The sequence below is a fragment of the Elgaria multicarinata genome, chromosome 5 (assembly GCF_023053635.1).
Source record: "Elgaria multicarinata webbii isolate HBS135686 ecotype San Diego chromosome 5, rElgMul1.1.pri, whole genome shotgun sequence".
NCBI classification, from domain to species: Eukaryota; Metazoa; Chordata; class Lepidosauria; order Squamata; family Anguidae; genus Elgaria; species Elgaria multicarinata.
Genome location: NC_086175.1, coordinates 52,703,633 through 52,723,880, shown reverse-complemented (window position 1 = coordinate 52,723,880; position 20,248 = coordinate 52,703,633). Strand labels below are relative to the sequence as shown.

At 40.8% G+C, this 20,248-nt stretch overlaps 1 protein-coding gene across 5 annotated transcripts in view; it reads left to right on the top strand.

The window, feature by feature from the left end:
- Positions 1–20,248, top strand: part of PNPLA4 (patatin like phospholipase domain containing 4) — a 29,485-nt gene that overhangs the window by 6,649 nt on the left and 2,588 nt on the right. For 3 of the 5 annotated variants that reach the window (XM_063126359.1, XM_063126357.1, XM_063126358.1), the window contains exons 3-8: positions 1,088–1,214; positions 6,749–6,933; positions 10,093–10,187; positions 10,379–10,514; positions 14,449–14,514; positions 17,742–17,894. In XM_063126359.1, coding sequence (XP_062982429.1) covers positions 1,088–1,214; positions 6,749–6,933; positions 10,093–10,187; positions 10,379–10,514; positions 14,449–14,514; positions 17,742–17,894 — 762 coding nt within the window. Of the gene's footprint in view, positions 1–1,087; positions 1,215–6,748; positions 6,934–10,092; positions 10,188–10,378; positions 10,515–14,448; positions 14,515–17,741; positions 17,895–20,248 lie in introns of those variants that run through there. The other 2 variants (XM_063126360.1, XM_063126361.1) reach the window with 2 other exon arrangements.

Here is a 20,248-nt window from a genome sequence, read left to right as displayed (position 1 = left end):
CAGCAACTGGTGCTCACAGGCTTACTGCCTCGAATACTGGAGATAGCACACAACCATTATTATTATTATTATTATTATTATTATTATTATTATTATTTATTTATATAGCACCATCAATGTACATGGTGCTGTAGTCATTGATAGCCTTCTCCTCCAGGAATTTATCCATCCCCCTTTTAAAGCCATCCAAATTGGTGGCCATACGTCTTGTGGTAGTGAGTTCCATAATTTAACTATGCGCTGTGTGAAGAAGTACTTCCTTTTATTTGTCCTGAATCTCCCACCAATCGGCATCATGGGATGACCCCGGGTTCTAGTATTTTGAGAGAGAGAGAAAAATGTCTCCCTATCCACATTCTATACACCATGCATAATTTTGTACACCTCTATCATGTCTCCCCTTAGCCTCCTTTTTTCCAAGCTAAACGCAGCAGTTTCTGCAGCTGAAACTCTCCCCACGGCCTGAGTTTGATCCCAGCAGAAGCTGGTTTCAGGCAGCCGGCTCGGGTCGACTCAGCCCTCCACCCTCCCAAGGTCGGTAAAATGAGTACCCAGTTAGCTGGGGGAAAGGTAATAACGGCCGGGGAAGGCAACGGCAAACCACCCCGCTATAAGGCCTGCCAAGAAAATGTCAGCGAAAGCTGGCATCCCTCCAAGAGTCAGAAATGACTCAGTGCTTGCACAAGAGGTTCCTTTCCTTTCTTTCCATAGGGGAGATGCTCCAGCCCTTAATCATTTTAATTATCCTTTCCTGTACTTTTTCCAGCTCTATAATATCCTTTTTTTTAGGTGTGGTGCTAATTAGTGCTAATGTACAACTTGTACAACTAATACAGTGTGTCACAGATTTGTAAACATTTTTACTTCAGAAAAAATATTGGTTTTTTTTATACTAACATACTGTAAAAACACCCAGAAGGGCGTACAGCTTGCAAGAGTGCTTCTTTACTTAGGTGTGAAGCAAACTTTTCAAATATTCTGCAGATTTTTTTAAAAATAACACTTAAAATCAACTATGCAACCAGCTTACTTCGTTGTTTCTTTTCATTGGAGTTCTGAAGTGTTACCTTTCTTACTGCATGTATAGGTCTCCCGAGTTCAGAATACATGGTTGGTGATGGATATGGCAACAGCTGTCAACGGAAAGGGAGACAATACAGCTTTTGACAAAGCATCGAAAGCACCACATGGTGGAAGACAGCATGAGTTAGAAGGTATTAAATACTCTTAGATCTCCAGTTGCCTTATAAAAAGTAAGGGCGCAATCCTACTTGCTTTTCTGTCTACACATGTTTAGGATTGCACTCCAAATTACTTAAAAAAACAGAACAACCTCTCCTTAAAGAGAGGGCTAAATAAAACAAACATCTAAATTCTGCATCATATGTGTATCTTTTTTTTTCTTTCCCCAAGATTAGGAGAATCTGAATGTCTGCCCAACTATAAGTGGGTATGTAAGAGTGATCTCGCTGGAGATTGCTGGGGACCAGGAGAGGCTTTTGTCTCTCCCAACTGCCAGGGACCCCACCTGCATGAACACTATTTTCTGCCACTATTAGTGGCAGATAATAGCGATGTCACTGGAGATCACTGAGGGCTCCCAACCCCTCCAGATCCCTAGATTCCAGCAGCCAGATAGGAGAGGTTTAACCTTCCCCATCTCTGAGGACTCCATCACACCTACTTTTTTTCTTGGTATACACCTTCAATTTTGACCTTCATTTCTGTAGCAGGGCAAGTGCTGGTCCCTCTCACCATCATAGTTATACTGGGGGGACGACTCTTTTTTCCATTTGTTTGCTCTCCCATTATTGTGCCCTTCCTCCTGCACTTCACTGGTTCTTGTGAGGTGATGGACATGGGAGCCTCCCCCTCCCAGTGCTCTAAGTGGGTTTGAGCCCTGGCATTTTTATTGGTGGATGGGCTCTTTTCCAACACCCCCCACCCCACATAAAATAAATACATGGCTTGCATTTCTTGCTGTTCTTTGCTGGTCATTCCAAGCAGCCAGCAGCAAAGGCAGCCAGCAACTTCCATGGCTAAGGGTGGGCGTACAAGTGTGTGTGTGTTCCCATTGAATCTGATTAATTTCTATTTATCATTCCTATTTCATGGGTATCCCCTGGGTCTACTCATCAAGCTCAGTTTCTTCTGTATTTAGGCCGTTCCACAGTCTACTGAAGTCAAGAAAAGCATGCTCGATAGTTCTATAATAAGAGCTTATGTTTTAATGCACCACTGGACTGGAAACTCCAGGCTTTGAAGAAAAACTGTTGGCAGACTCTTATCAGTGTTTGCCAACGTTTAGCTGTTTCCTTGATGTTCCTTAAAACTGATATAAATTTTGGAAACCCTGGAAGGTTGCCCCAATGCTAATGGTGTTATGTTTACTGAATTGGTTTTTTAATAACAATATGGCACAGTAGTGAGTAGCAAAAAAGGAAATTTTCCACCATTATAAGCCATAATATTCTACTGCTTATAAAAATGATACTGGTTCAGCTAGCAAGTCAAAACTTGGCACCCATAGTCTTCTTCATGAATTCTATGAATGTGGCAAATTTCAGGCCGATCTGATAAAAATTGGCAAGTTGAGTGCTGAAAATTAACACATTTACTCTTCTCACTCCAATTTCTATGTATAAAGCCTATTCCATTCGTTATGGAATGTGACCTCCATATGGAGGGAGAAGTAAACATAGGAATTGGGGCCCTATTTGGAGGGAGAAATGCGGTATGAGGGGCCTAATCTCTTCTATTCCTTTCTGTGTGCTGGGAAAAGGACATATAGGGATTGGCCTTTTTTCTAGGGGTATTCACACATTATACTGAACATCTGTTCAAATTGTATGTACAGTTGTTGAGATGGTTGAGTGAATCTAGCCCTATTCATGCATTGCTCATATACATGAGTATAGCCAGAGGAGTGGGGCCATATTTTTGGTCCTGTCCCTGATGTACAAAACTGAAGTACTTTGGCCACATAATGAGAAGACAGGATACCCTGGAGAAGAGGCTGATGCTAGGGAAAGTGGAAGGCAAAAGGAAGAGGGGCTGACCAAGGGCAAGATGGATGGATGATATTCTGGAGGTGACAGACTTGACCTTGGGGGAGCTAGGGGTGGCAACAGCCGACAGAAAGCTCTGGCGTGGGCTGGTCCATGAAGTCATGAAGAGTCGGAAACGACTGAATGAATAAACAACAGCCCTGATGCTACCCTCCTCTGCTAGCTACCCTACACTCACTCACTCACTCACACACACACACACACACACACTTCCTAAGTTGATCCTGCCAGCTGGCATGGGTCAACTCACAGCAGGATTCCTCTGGCAATGCAGTAATGCTCAGACATAAGGCAAGACAGGACCAGGACAATGTATGGCATCTTTGCTGGTTCCAGGCATTCCATCTTCCCCATCTCGATTTTGGGCTTAGACCAAGGAAAAGTGTGGAGGAAGGGTTGTAGCAAGTTCAGTTTCCTGACATTGCACAACATCATTGCTGATGTTACTACATTACTTTGCATTACTACAAAGTTGCTGGGGGATTTCTGAATTAGTTTTAAGTTATTCATAATTATGAAAACATTTGAACGCTTAATTTTTTTTCTGGTAACGATAAGCTTTATTATTTATTTAATCGTTATCTTTTTAATCCACCCAATAACCAACGTTGTCTACAAGCCTTATCTACACGTGCTTCTGGTTTAATTATGGGCTGCCAGAATAAGTTCATGTCTTGCGTACTTCTCTCTTTTAAATTGCTGTTTGCTAAAGTTTGCAACAAAACAGTGACTTGGTTCACAGGTAACGCTAAACCATGGTTTAGCATTATGAGAATGAGCCACACTGAGCTTGGAGTTATGTGCTCAACCTTCCCTCTGTATCTCATTAAAAAAGAATAGATCGTAAGCTTTTATTTTAGATTTATTTATTTGTGGTAGTTATATACCATTGAATATATTAAAATCACTCAGTGGTTCACAGCAGTCACATCACACTGCTAGCTCATATTAATCTTGTGATCAACAAAGACACCTAGATCTTTTGTGCATGTACTCCTGCTCAACTTAATCTCCCCCACCCTTTATTTGTGCATTTTATATTTTTGTACCTAAATAAGAACATAGGAAGAGCCATGCTGGATCAAACCAAGGGTCCATCTAGTCCAGCATTCTGTTCAGACCGGCCAACCAGCTGTTGACCGGGAACCCACAAGCAGAACACAACTGCAACAGCACCCTCCCAACCACGTTCCCCAGCAACATAGGCATACTGGAGGTAGCACATAGCCATCAGGACTAGTAGCCATTGATAGACTTCTCCAGAAATTCGTCTAACCCCCTTTTAAAGTCATCCAAATTGGAGGCCATCACTACATCTTGTGGCAGTGAATTTCATAGTTTAATTATGCTGTTTGTGGAGAAGTACATCCTTTTATCTGTCCTGAATCTCCCACCAATCAGCCTCCTGGGATGACCTAGGTCCTAGTATTGTGTGAGTGAGAGAGAAATGTCTCCCTATTCACATTCTACACATCATGAATACAGCTTTATCATGTCTTCCCTTACCCTCCTTTTTCCCAAGCTAAACCACCCCAGCTGTTGTAAGTGTTCTTCATGGGGAGATGATCAAGCCCCTTGATAATTTTAGTTACCCTTTATTTTGCAGGACTTCACATTTATCTCTTGAAATTTCTTGTTGGCTTCAGCCCAGCGTCCCAGCCTGTCAAGATTGTTTTGATTCTTGATTCTGTTTGAGGTGTTCTGGAATGGATGTAGAAGCAGCAGCACGTTCATTCATGGTAGCAATAGCTTCAGATGTGTGCTAATCCATTCCAAGGCAGAACTGTGCATCTAAAAATGTAACGTGTGAATTGGACCTTGTTGACAAGACGGTCTTTGAAGTAAAAACACTGTGTCTATCTAACCAGCGTCTGATTATTTAATTTGCCCATAAAGTATTTCTTTTATCTTTTTATTACATAATAGGATACAGTCTTAGAGCAGAGCACATGAAGGTTTAATTCTTTCATGTGATTTTTCTGCTGTCTTTCTTTCATAGGCCTCTGGGTTTCACCCCCCCCCCCCCATTTACATAAAATATTCATATTCTTCAATTAGTTCTCTCTTACATAGAGCTTTACTTGCTTGTTACATGGTTAATTCGGTCTGCAGTCTGTCTGTCCTTTCTCAAAAAATTATGTCTGTTAACTTATAATTTTATGAGTTGCTTTTTGCCTGACTAAATATACTACTGTTAAATCTGAATACTGAAAAAAATATTTACAGCTACTGATAATTATAACAATGTAATTAAAGGCTGTTATCTGATCTTTTGACTCTCCATGACTCCATATAGAAATAGGTTGGTAGGATGATTTAAGCCCAGCTTTCAAGATTGCTTATCTTCTTCTCATGCTCACCTGATTGCAGCTTCTTAGCTCACAGAAATACTAGTAGAATCCAACTCACAAACAGTGGGTCCCACAATTCTGTTACATAAGTGGGACTCAGCACTTACGCCAGGGATATTTAGCTCTTGCTTGAGCAAGCCCCAAAATGAGTGGAAAAGCTTATGGGAGCTCCACCAACCTGTCTCCTTCCAGAAACAATCATTTCTGCTCATTTTGGGTTGCCCTAGAAGTGCTGAATTGCCATTGTGCAAGCAGTAGGGCGGCACTTGCGCCATGGAGCTGGCGAGCAGAAGAGAATCGGCAGGGCCAGAAGCACTCCATTGGATCCTGCCCTGGGTCACCATAGTCATAATAGACTACTAGACAAAACAAGGCATACAAACAGAAGGCCCCATGTGATGCATGTGCACCATTTCATGTTATAGGTAAATGAATGTTTTGTGCTCTCCTTGATATTGGAGTGCTGTGCGAAGGCTGAGCACACTTAAAAAGATATCGTTAGTGTATGTGTAGACGATTAATCTTGAAAACACAATGCAACCAGAATTATTGGTTTCTGCATTTATTTTACATTTTTGAAGTTAAAATTGCAAACAAAAGAAGACAGCGAAATAAGTGGATTACATGCGGAGAATGATACATTTTAAAAGGCGTATTATTCGAGTGGATTTGGTAATGCAAGCAGCAGGCTCAGCTACAGGAAATGTAAAGATATACTTAATTAGATTTACATGTATTTTGAAGGCTATTATATTCTGTGAGCTACTGGTATCTGGAAACTAAAAGAGCAGTGGAAACCAAATGCTCTTTCTTCCCCTTCCCCCACTGCGGTTTATCTTTTTGTCTTAATCTCAATTTCTTTACATTTCCTTGCTGGTTATTTAAACTCATATGAATTAGAGTAGGAATGTTAACTCTCTGTCCTCTTTAAAAAAATTCAAAAATGTGCATCTAGCGCCATTACTAAAGTTCACAAATACTGAATGTCATGCAAATATAGAAACAATTTGCAATATTATACTGAAATGGAGATCTACAACAATCTTGTCCAAACATTTAGGAAGTTTCTGGTGAGTTTCAGGCGACATTGATGCTCATTCTGTTGTTTGGATATGTTTGAGCATTTTGCAATATTTCATTTAAATCTCTTTGTAGCCAACCATCTCATGTTGTGTTCCTGTGTTATTTTTATGCTAAGCTATTTTGCTTTCTGTAGCCCAAATTCATTGAGTCCTGATGTTTCTGTGTTCATGTTATGCATCAGAGTGTGGTATTTGAAGTGTGAGGGCAGGAACCCTAAATAATCCATTCTAAACTTTCTTTCCACAGCAAAAATGAATCATCTCAATTTGTCATTTGCAGCCTGTGGGTTTCTGGGGATATACCACTTGGGGGCAGCATCTGCTCTTTGCAGACATGGTAAGAAGTTATTGAAGGTTGTGAAGGCCTTTGCAGGAGCTTCTTCGGGATCTTTGATTGCCACTGTTCTTTTAACGGTGCCAGAAAATCTAGAGGTAATTGGAAAAGGAACATGTCGTCTTGAAAAGATAGCTTAAATCTACTCTTTTTAGATGGTATCAAATGAGTTGTAACAATAAGTCCTACATCTCACTACAAAGCACCCACATGCTTTTGATAGCATATCCCAGATGAAACATTTGATAGTAATGTTGGAGTTTTAGAGAATATTCTGATGTTTTGCTATAAATCTTTATATATAAAATTATTTACAAAAGTTTATAATTTTATTCAATTATTCTATAATGTGTACTAGAGTATGAGTTTGTGAAGATTTATCATGTAGTTAACAGGGAGAATTTGAGGCTGGGACTATAATAAGTTCTATCAACCCAGTCTTTAAAATATTTACTAGAGATGTGTTTTACTTCGTGCCGAAGTTAAAATAGGCTGGCAGCCATAGCAAGTATAATTGGCCTAATAGCCAGCATAAATACATTCTGTTGGTAATGGTGCAGTTCTTAATTTTCATTTTCCCCAGTTCATATCTGGAAATAATTTATATATTTATTTATTTTATTTATTACATTTCTATACTGCCCAATACCCGGAGCTCTCTGGGCGGTTCACAAAAATTAAAACCATTCAAAGTATAAAACAAGAGTATAAAACCATAATATAAAATACAATATAAAAGCTCAACCAGATAAAAACTGCAGCAATGCAAAATTACAAATTTAAAACACCAAGTTAAAATTTATTTATAGACTTTTAAATAAGTCTATACTTTTAATAAATACAATTTTAATAAATAAAATTTATTTATGGACTTTTAAATAAGTCTAATTTAGCTGGGAGAATAAAAAGGTCTTCATCTGGCGTCTAAAGGCATATAATGTAGGTGCCAAGCAAACCTCCTTAGGGAGCTCATTCCACAGCCGGGGTGCCACAGCAGAGAAGGCCCTCCTCCTGGTAGCCACCTGCCTCACTTCCTTTGGCAGGGGCTCATGGAGAAGGACCCCTGAGGAAAGTAAAACTAGAAAGTTAAACTATGGGGAAGATGAGTGGCACGAATAAACGTCATCATTATAGCTGTGAGAATTACAGGTTGGGATATCCCAAACCTTCTGCAGACTTCTTTGTTTTTCTGCCCCATAGTTTTGCATATCTGTGGAAACCAGTGGTAGATGGTGAGGTGTTTCTTCTGGCAAAACATTTTTATGACCACAGTTCAAACAAATGCCACTTTCTTTAAGATGTTATAGAATCATGTAGTCATTTTCTGTCCTCCCCCTCTTTTCTGTCATTTCAATACTGCTCCTGGTTCTCATTGAAGCTCAACAGCAGTATAAAAATGCAATAAATAAATAAATAGCAACATTTTATATCTGATCAGGATTTATCTGTTGAGCTATCATTTGGCCTAAAACAGTGTTTTGCTGCACTTGCTTTCCTGTACCATATTTTCCCTTATGGCCACTGCCAATCCCCTTGTAGTCACACCTTTCAAAGGCTTTTACAAGTCACTGGTGGGGATCATTGATGTTTAACTAATTTTCTCTTAAATTTCCACTGCTGTGAGTATAGCCCATATGTTCTCTGAAGCTGTTTAAGCTGATTTCTGCCTTTTTATGAGCATTCATCTTCGTAAATTAAGTCTAGTCTCTAGCACAATAATTGCACTATACACAATAACTGAATAAAATAAAGTTTAAAAAAACTGAAAATGGTTATCTACAGTTTTCTGTGATTTACATCTCCATGATTCTTTCAGTATTTTAAGGATATTATTTCCTTGTAAAGGAATGGATCATGGTTTCTGTTCAATGTCTGCTTTTTTTCACTGGTTAGAATTCCATTAATTAGAAAATTGAGTAAAATTAAAGAAGAGGTTCTTAATAAAATGGAAATAAAAGTGGTGTCTTCTAGATTAATCTTATTAAGAATTCAATAACAATGGCAAAAATAGTCTGGCTATTTCTACTCAACTTTACAGCTAGTGTACGTATTTAGGGAAACAGAGAAGGATGAGAAATAAGTTTTGTAGAGTTTATAAGAAATTGATGGATGAGAGAGAGATTAGCTGCATTTGGACATTGGAATAAACCATAGTTTATCATGATGGGAATGAACTAAGCCTTCCCTGGAGTATTTGCACCATCTCCTCTACTCTTCTTCTCTGGCATATCTATGAGATGAATTTTGGAAGCTTTTGCTTTCAATTTTGGTTATCTGCAGCTTGTCCTGCCATTCAAGCCTAGGGGAGGAGGGAGCCTGCAAGCCTGCTGAGAGGCTAGGTTTGTTCCTGTAATGATAAGCAGCGGCAGAGATAGGCTACTAGGAGGAGGGCTTTCTCTGCTGTGGCACCCCGGCTGTGGAATGAGCTCCCCAGAGAGGTCCGTCTGGCGCCTACACTGTATTCTTTTCATCACCAGCTGAAGGCCTTTTTATTCTCTCAGTATTTTAACACTTAATTTTAACTTAAATTTAAATTTTACTGTTCTAACTCTGTATTTTAATCTTATATCAATTTTGCTGCATGGTTTTATCCTGGTTGTGCTTTTTATACTGTATTTTGTATTTGTGTTTTTAACCTCTTGGTTGTTTTGTTATGGTTTTAATTTTTGTGAACCGCCCAGAGAGCTTCGGCTATTGGGCGGTATAAAAATGTAATAAATAAATAAATAAAACCTGGTACTTTCCAGATGTTTGGGATTACAACTCCCTTCAGCACCAGCCAGCACTGCCAATGGTCAGGCCATTGTACTATATAACATCTTGAGGGCACCAGATGACCTATCCCTGAACTATGGCTTATTGTGACTTCTGAACACAGCCAGTGTGGGAATTTTTTTCCCCGTTCAGCAATTTTACCATGGTTAAGATGAGCACTGATGTAATTCTACTCTGTTTATCCATAATGAAAGCAATGCCATAGCTCTGTCACATGTAGCAAATCCGATGCATAAGGCTTTCCATTATCCTTCACGGAAGGGAAAATGTTTGTGTGCATAATAAATAGATGTGGATTGTCCATAGGTACAGGGATGTGATGCATATCCATATTTTTGTTGTTGATTCCTCTTTTTTCAGGAACATTTAAAGACTACTTAAATCTATTTAACATATTTATATTAAGCACTTATGTAACTCTGATGAAATTGTGTTTTCATACATGAGTATAACACTGTAATTTTGGGGAAAATATTTTTCAGGAATGTACAGAAATTATCTATGAATTTGCAGAAGATACTAGGAAACTATATTTTGGAGCACTGACACCAGGCTATGATGTCATGACAAAGCTGAGGTAAGTATTTCCACAGATATACTTTCAAATTTGGCTTCATTCCGAACCCCAAAGAAATGAAGAGATTCTGTGTAGATGGCTTGTTGTAATAACTGTGGGGAAACAGAGCATTCTTTTCCTCCTAAATTATTTAGAAGGTGTTTAATTATTAAACCTGACTAATGTTTATCATTCTATTTTTTTTTCTGTAGGGGCTGCATTGATTCGATTCTCCCTCCCAATGCTCACGAGATAGCAGAAAATCGCCTCTTTGTATCAGTCACAAGTGCTAAAAATGGAAAAAATCATTTGCTTTCAAATTTTGCTTCCAGGGAGGATCTTGTTAAGGTAGGAGACTTGCATATCACATCTCTAAACGAAAACGCCTGACTGTCTCCAGGGCCTGTGTGTTTGGGTTTTATTAACAATGGCCTGAGAACTCTTCATTTTATTCACTTGAGTAACTTCATTGCTTTAAGAACTGCTGACACATTTAAAGTAAGCTCGGTGTGACCCAATAACAGGCCTTTTTTATTCCTTAAAAAATAATAACCCCTTCATGATCTGTGTGTGTATATATGAGAGAAAGAGAGAGTAAATCTTTGCGCTTTTTATACTGTATTTCGTAATTGTGTTTTAAACTGTTGGGTGTTTTACTGTGGTTTTAATTTTTGTGAACCGCCCAGAGAGCTTCGGCTATTGGGCGGTATAAAAATGTAATAAATAAATAAATAAATAAGTCAGTAAGGGCGCAATCCCATGCTGGCTGGGAAATGCTGGGAGTTATAGGAATTTTTTTCTGTCCAAACATGTATAGGATTGTGCCTTAAGGACAGTGGAGACCAGTGACTCTGATGTCAGTGGGGCTGTGAATCCGCTCTGGGTTTCAGTCCGAACTAGTCAGAACTCTAAAGGAGCTGTCCAAGGTGCTGCTCAGTTCTGACTGAAACCCAGGCCCCACTGACATCAGAGCTGGCAGCCTCCAGTGCTTAAGTATGTAATGGGCCCTTTACATCAAACACCATGATAAGCGGAGGTCAAGACAGAACTTGATATGTTATGAATGTAGAAAGCTGCCTTATGCCAAGTGAGAGCGTTGTCTAGCCCAGTATTGTCAACACTGACTGGCAGCAGCTCTCCAGGGTTCCAGGCAGGATCTTTTCCTAGCCGTATCTGGAGATGCCAGGGATTGAATATGAAGACCTTCTGCATGCAAGACGTATGCACTACCACTGAACCGCAGCCGCTCCCCTTCTGTTAAATAGAATAAAATGAAGAGAAGGGTTGGAAGAGATCGTCACTCCAATCAGGCTTCTACACAGCAAGCCAGGGCAGATGCAGGTCTACATCATAATGGCCATCTAGCCGCCTGCACAAATATCTTAATGCAGATGAAAATGTGGACACCTGTCCAAAGCCACAAGAAGTTGTGTATGATTGGGGCCCATATTTATAATCTCGAATAAGTGCCTAATGATTTTCCCAGGTTAGTTGATAGTCTCCTTGCTTTCCCCCAGCTCGTCTGTAAACTATGACTGTAATAGCTAATAGGGGGAATTCAGATGGCGAGGAGTGATCAGGTATTTTGGTATAATATAGCTGTGAAGCTCTGGAAGAAAACTAGACCAGGATTGAGAGATGAAATTTAGTGTCTCTCAAATCTGGTCTAGTCTTGTAACTATTCTTTTGTAATTTATGTAACTCATTGGTAAGGTTTTGGATGCTGAAGTGGTGGTTGCTTCTCAATTCTTCTTGATAGATACAAAATTAAAGACCTGGTTTCTCTACCAATACCTTAAGTACCAAGTTAGACAACTAAAGTATGTGATTACCACAAGTTGCTTGGTTACTTCACATTAAGCCCTCAAGCTGGGCACGAATGTGTGATGTGGTCCAGAACAAATAGAATCTGGGAGGTATTCAAGAAAAGAGTCTCTTTAAAGCATCTCAAAATGTACAAATGCTTTCAAGTATTTTAAAACTGATATTCCATCATTTGCTCAACATCTGTAGGGAGATGGAACAGGCACTGACTGGTGAAAAAACATATTTATAGCTCTTTTTGATGTGGTTCAGCACACCTTTTTGGAGCATAGCTTTACTGAAAAGGAGGCTACTTTTCAGTTACCAGTCAGTGATTTTTAAAATGGTTGAGAGGACTCATATGGGACAGGATGTTTGGAATGCCATTGCTCAAGGGCAGAGGCAGACAGAGCCGGTTGTCCCTATAGCAGAGGGAGAGATGGAACATGGACCCAGCTGAGGGATTGTCTACACCTAAGGGTGTAGAGGGAGGAGGATCATGGACTTACCTGATGCCATGATCCTCCCCCAGAGTCCAAACGGCAGCACGACATCCCAGAAGTAAGGAGGGATGTCATGGCTGCCTTTTTTTCTTTTCTTCTGAAAAGGAGCCGCACACACGCGCGGTAAAACAACAACAACGTGCCCCAACCCCCCGGCCATCCTGGGGATGGCGAAATTGATGCCCCCCCCAGGCACGGAGCCACCCCGCACAGCGCCGTGCCCGATTCAGGCCCCAGGACCATGCGGCACACCGTCTGCAGGACAGCAGGGAAATCAGGATATCTGGGCAACCAGTTATCCTGCAAAATGGAGGGGTCGTCCCTGCCTGCCCCTGGGATCCCCTGTGCTTAATTTGGATGCACAGGGACGATCCAGGGATGACCCTGGGAAAAGAAGAATGGTGTAGACATGCCCTGAGAAACCAATTCCATTTGGTTCCTTGTCTTCCTGAACTGTTTGTATTCATGCTGGTCATTATAAGAACCACTATATAACTTGAAGAATTGGTGCCCGAGTTTGCTTGTTTCCCCCCTTCCCCCACCATTCCCTTTTCCTTTTTGTAGATTTTAGATTGTAAGCTTGCTTGTGGGCAGGGACTATGTTGACAGTTGTAGGTTTGTATTGATCTATGCAAGCTGGTCTGCAATCCTTTCTAGTTACAGAGCCAGGTAAAAATGCTTTAGATGGCTGAAATAAGTAAGGCAAGATGAGTGCACCGCTTCCCAACGTCAAAAATAACTAGGAAACAAAACTTATCCAAGGAAGGGGGCAGACAGACCTGTTTGTAAGTATTATTGCAACTAACAGGCTCCTTGATTAACCTGAGTATCTGCATTCAGTAGATGACACCTTGGGTAGAGTTCTAGAGAGAAGGAGGTGCCTCAGTATACATATATAATAACACTTTGGTATGGTTTGCATGTAACACTAAACTTTAGTTTAGTGTTTTGAGAATGAACCTAGGTGAGTCTTGGATTCATGCACTTCCCACCCTGTTTTCCTCCTGAGTGGCTGCAAGAAGGAGTATGGAATCTCTCGCTTGTGTTTTAGATTAACTGTAGCCTGACATGTTGTCTGAAGCCAATAAACTGTGGTTAATCTTAATTATAGTTTGTTGAAACACAGCTTCTTAAACTATACATTAAGAAGCTGGCTTATTCCAACAAGTCATAGTTAAGATTGACCACGGTGTAGTGTTACATCCAAGCCCTAAAATGTGGTTCAACTAAAACAGAAGCAAAAGTTTCTCAGCGCCTCATGACCACACCAGAGGAGGAGAAAAGACATCGTCATCATCATCATCATCATCATCATCATCATCATCATCATCATCATATTTATTTCTTACCCACCTCTCCCTTTGGATTGAGGAGGGGAACAACATTAGTACAACAATACAATATAAATCAAATACATAAAATTAATTAAAAGAGCATATAAAACCAACACAATATCAAAATAATTATCAAGACATCTTAAAATTGTTGGTTTAAAATTTATCTGGGTAGGCCTGCAGGAAGAGGCTAGTCTTTATAGCTGTCTTAAACTTGGAGAGAGAGTTAAGTTGACGAATCCACAGTCTGGGGGCGACAGAAGATCAGCCCAAGGCTCGCTGCATGTTGTCCTAGTTATACTAAACCATGGTTTAGTATTACATGTGACTCTTCCCATTGTTAGGCCATTAGAAATATATAAGTAGCATAGAGTGAAACATGGATTGAAATAGAGGAATTATTACTCAGCAAATATCTTTTAATAAAGATTAGTGAAAGCAAAAAGGCACTATTAATACATCAATATATTTTTTATTTTTATTGATTTTAGCATTTTTATCCTGCCCTTTAGCCAAAAAGGCTCTCAAGGCGGCTTACAAAAATATACCCTGTCCACAGGCTTACAATCTAATAAACATGACACAAAAGGAAAGGAGTTTCAGAGGGTCTGTATATTAATAGTTTTTCTCCTTTTTCTCCAGGCCCTCCTAGCCAGCAGTTTCATTCCTTTGTATGCAGGAATCAATGCAGTGGATTATAAAGGACAGGTCTGTGTGGTTAAACTTTTCATATGTTATGGATGTTACAGTTTCATATATACTGTCAAAATCATCAGCTCAAACGGGCCATTCAGATACAACAGAAGATGCAGCTCCTATAACTTCGACGCTTCTCTAGCATGGTGGCCTAGAAAACCCAATTCCCTGTTGTTTTGCTCCTAGCGTTGCCTTGGTCACATGTAAAGGCACCCACTGTATGGGATGCCTGGATAATATGGTTAACATCCCACACAGCACACTGCCTTTATTGGTGCCTGATGCTGGAATCAATCATATCATCTAGGTGACCCATATAACTGACATTTCTGCACATTATGCTGCTGTGTGGGATATTAGTCATGGAGGTGAGTGTGTTTTTGTTTACTGCCAAACCACAGAAGTAACATGTGAACTGGGACACATTTATGTAGAAGAGAAAATGGCAGTAGGGCCAGCTTGTCACGTTATAGTGCTGCAGAAGTGAAAAAAGCTATATCTCCCCAAACTCCTCCTTCTTCTGTGCAACTGTTGAAGGTACAGGAGCTCTAGACTCTGCTGCATCAGACCACTCTAATTGCAAGTGGTCTCACACCGAAACTAAAACAATACTTCTGCCCAACTTGGGTATAGCAAGTGTTATTGGCCTGCGTTTAGTGTGACATCCAAACATGGAACTCTGGCTTGCCCCTTCCCGGAAAGTCAGAGTTAGATCCCACAATTAAATTCTGGCTTGTTGGGGTAGAGACATGCCACAGTTCTGAGTTCAGATGTCATGTTAAACAACCTAAGGATGGAATGTTCAGGAGCCAAGTGGGAGCAATTGAGTCATGTAAAGTAGCGCATTGGCTGTTTCATGACAACCCTGAGTTTAAAAAGAACCTGGGTTGGTGTTGTTTGCAAACTGGGCCATTGGCTTCTTTGTCAATATGACAGAGCAGAACCATGTGAGATTGCATACATGGTTCAAGACAAAGCTCTCCAGACGTTTTGTATGAAGGGCTTCACAGTGGTTCTTATTTTTCTGTTTGTCATTGACGGGATGCCTCTTTGGCTCCTGCACAACCCTTTGTACCCCTGCAGCTAAAGTGCAGGTACTAATCTCCAAATACCAGCAGTGCCTATAAACTGGACTTTTGTCGCAACCAGCACAGGCAATTCTGGGACTTTATGCTGAATAATGGTCTAGAGGATGAGTAAGATAGAACTTCATTCATTTACCCATCCGATTATACTTCGTGTGGTTCATGAAGCAGCACATAGCACTCTAAAACGAATGAGCCCAGAGTTACATAGATTTAGATACCTGAATTTACTTGTAGATGTATATTCCATTAAGCTTAGCCTTCATGCTTCATGTGCTTCTTTTTAAGTGGATTTTAACTACACACTATTTCACAATATCACTTCTGGTTGTAATATATATATATAATTACTAGAAATAATGTCTAAAATGCAGCAGCCTCTGAATTATTAAGAAGAACATTTGAGGGTACAATAAGAAAGTGGAGTAAATATTTTTTGGGGAGGGAGAATTTCTTCCCCTAAGATTTTTCTCTTTGTTTACTGCTTCAACCACAGATAAGGAGTGGAAGAGGGTTTCAGTCATCCAAAGCTGTCTCTCTTTCATTGAGTTCATGCTCTTCTGCCTCAACTGAGTCCCAGAGAAATACTCAGAGGTATACACTCTGCTGTCCCGTGCATAGTCACAATCCCTTCCCAGAAGCCCATGCGACGGTTCCCTTTTGAGACTAGAAAATTTCTCCTCTCATCAGAGCAACAGTGCCACCGGTCTTCCCAACTGTTGTAGTTGGAGAAGCCAGATACGTCCCCATTGTCTGGCAACCTTCTCTCTCTGGTTCTACCACAGCAGTCATGGCTTTGGCCACATAAGAACAAAAGACTAATTGTACTGGATCAGACCAAGGGTCCATCTAGCCCAGCATTTTCTTCACGCAATGGCCAACCAGCTGCCTGTGGGAAGCTTATAAGTAGCACACAAGTGCAATAACACACTCCCGCCAATATTCACCAGCAAGTGGTATACAGAGGTGCACTGCCCATGATACTGGAAGTAATCTTTAGCCATCAGGACTAGGAGCCATTGATAGCCTTTTCCTCTATGAATTTGTCTAATCCCCCTTTAAAGCCATCCAACATCTTGTGGTGGTGAATTCCTAGTTTAACTATGTGCTGTGTGAAGATGTACTTCCTTTTGCATGTCCTAAATCTCCCACCATTCACCTTCAAGGGATGGTCTCAGGTTCTAGTGTCATAAGTGAGGGAGACCTTCTTCCACAATGGAAATATCTCATCCTCTGGGTTTTGATGTTTAAACCTAAAGGGCAGCTCTTTTCTCCTGTCTCTCTTGAAATGTTGTCTTTGACTATATAGATGTCGAGAAGCCATGTGCTTTAATCAAGAAAAGGGGCATTTGGGAGTTTTTAAGCAATTTGGTTTCATTTTTGTGACTTTCTTAGTAGGACATTCTGCCATTCTCCCTAGCTCATTGAAAATGAAATGGGTGAGGAATGAACTGTTCCCTGTCTTATTTATATACTACTCCAGTTAAAGATATTAATTGATCCTTAAAGTTTTAAAATAATGATAAATACAATATAGATGGAGCCACCTCTGAACTTCGACCTCTATATTGGACCTGTTTCTCAGTTCTAATTCGGGATCACCCAGGGATTCAGTTATCTTACTGAACTCATTATGCTTTATTGGTCCCAACATGCACTGCTGGCAACCAACTCATAAAGCCTCTGTCACCCTCTGATAGGCTCCAGTGAACATACATATATCTTGTATCACCCTATAGATAATACACTTTGAGGGGCACCTTAAGTGTTGTGAGGTTGAGAGAATTAAGAAGAAAATACGACCATCCAGGAATTCCAAAACTTCTAGTGCGAGGATGTCTTGTTCTGTTTTGTGAACTGCCCAAGGAGCTTTAGCTATTGCTCAGTTTAGCAATGTACCAAGTAAATAAATTAGAGGATTAAAGATGCAAGGCATCCTTTACCAACTGAAAAGGACTGTCTCTCATTCACATCCCGAAACGGGATGTTGAAGATTTGAAACAGGTAATTAAGCACCCAGGCAGTTTTGAATAAAATATTGGCCGTATGTGTGCACTGGGACAACAGATTTGCAGAAGATGTGTGAAGGATAGAGTAATGAAGCAGGTTAAATACTGACAGAATGTAACCAGTTCCAGTTTTATTTTCTATCAGAAATGGCTTGACGGTGGCTTGACCAATGGCCTCCCTATCCTGCCAGTCGGCAGAACAGTGACTGTTTCTCCATTTTGTGGTCGACTTGACATCTGCCCACAAGATAAAGGACTCATGGATGTCTACGCTAAAGTTGCAAAACAAGACTTAATGGTGAGTTATGCCAGTGAAGTGATCTGCACCATAACTTCAAAATAACGGTTGTCTATTTAGAGAACCCTTTGTGCTTAGAACCTGGATATGATAATCTTGCAATCCTTTGTATATATTCCTGGGCATTTAACTTTTCTTTAAAACTGTGCCCTGTTTAACCTCAGCTTACCCTAATGTGAAGCTAAAATAATTAAATTAAGTCACTTGGATAAAGGCATGAGGAAAATGCAAGGGTTAAGCAATTTCATTAAGAAAAATAAAGCCTATGCTTTTAGGAAAATACTTTTCTTATTGTCATACATCTTTAGGATTGAGTAAGCTATCAATTTAAAATAAACAGATGACATAACAAAAATGATTTAAGGGCTTGTTGATGTTTCAGGGCTTGTTGATGATTTGTGGGTGACACAAAAATAGCACTATCATCGCATCAGCTCATTTATCAGGGGCTTGTCTTGACGAGGGGCTTGCCCCAAGGTGGAGTTGGAGTGGCGGCAGGTCATAGAATCATAGAATAGCAGAGTTGGAAGGGGTCTACAAGGCCATCGAGTCCAACCCCCTGCTCAATGCAGGAATCCACCCTACAGCATCCCCGACGGATGCTTGTCCAGCTGCCTCTTGAAGGCCTCTAGTGTGGGAGAGCCCACAACCTCTCTAGGTAACTGATTCCATTGTCCTACTGCTCTAACAGTCAGGAAGTCTATATGATGCAGCTGCCATCCTGAAGCCATCCAGGGGCAAACCTCTTAAACTCTGCTCCAAAATCCCAGGCACTTACCCCGACGTTTTTGGACACGGAGGCATGCCACAGCCGATGGCAACCACTGATTGGTCGCAGTCGGCTGGAGGAGGGCAAGTTCGGGTGTCACACGTGTCCCTCTCTTCCTCCCCCTCTGGCTGCCCCGTTCCTTCCCTTCCCTTTTATTTTTTATCTATCGATGCAATCCTTCACATCTATAGATAAAAATTTAAAAAAAAATAAGGGGGGGAAGAGGAATGGGACAGCCTGAGGGGGTGGAAGACAGGGACCCTCCCTTCGACCTCCCTCTCACTGTCCTGCTTTTTTAATTATTATTTCTTATCTATAGATGCGAGAGGGAGGTCAGAGGGAGAGCTGGTTCATGTCCCTGTCTTCCTCCCTCTCTCGCTGCCCTGTTCTTCCCCCTCCCGGTGCTCGGCAGTGGCAACTCCACACTCACGCTCCTTCTGGTGCAGATGCCAGGAAGGAACCCAAGTGGGGGAGCCCGAGGCCTCCCAGCTCCCAACAAACTGCTGTCAAGATGGAGGCCTGCTCTTGATTACCTGACTTAACCATTGTATGGTGGCAATTTAAGCGAGACCAGTGTGGTGTAGTGGTTAAAGTGTTGGTCAAGGAGCAGGGAGACTTTGGTTCAATCCTTGCCCACTCACCAAGCTCGCTGGGTGACCCTGAGCCAGTTATTATCTCCCAGCCCAAGCTACCTCATAGGGTTGTTGTGAGTATAAAATGAGTGGTGGTACAACAGAGGAAGGATGGGATATAAATGAAGTGGCCACTGGTGACAGCATAGAGATAATGTCTTTAAACGCCTGCACTTGAGCAGACCGCTGTGTGGAAATGGAGGCCATTTTAAAGTAGCCTCAAGGGGCAACCAAGAATTTTACATGAGTTATGTACCACTTTTAAAAATCCTTAAGATTTGATGCTTCAGAGGTTCCTCACACTTGTGCTACCCTTTTAATTGGGACTGGTAAATGATTGGGGTGTGTGTGCATCTATCTATTTCCAGTTTGAAAGTTTTTACCCGTAAGTCTATTCCATTCCATTTCCTCTGTGTGTGTGGTTTTTTTTTTAGAAAATAATTTCAAAAGAGTGTTGAAATGAGTCGAAATACATTAAGGGCACAACCCTATGCATAATTAGACAGATAAAAGTCTTACATTTCCCAGCATCCTCCAGCCAGCACGGTTAGCTCGGGAATGCTGGGAGTTGTAGGCCTTTTTTTCTGTCTAAACATGCACAGGATTACACCTTAAATACGTATTTAAATGAATATTTTGTTCCCAAAAAGACATTGCAGTATTTAGAGAAGTGCAGAATCCAGTAAATAGCAGAGCTCCAAAATGTTCATTACTCCAAGAGGTGCGGATCTGCTCATTTTGTATAAGAATTGATACAGAGGTTGTGACTGGTCCAAGCTTCTTTGGTGAGCTTTATGCTTCAGCGCCGATTTGAACCTGCGTCTCCCCAGTCCTAGTCCAGCAGTTGAACCACTACACCACACTGGGCTGAGGGAACAGCTTGCAGGGCAGACCCAAGACTAAAGAGACGACACACAGAACTTTGGGTTTAAACAGGGGCCACATTTATTCAA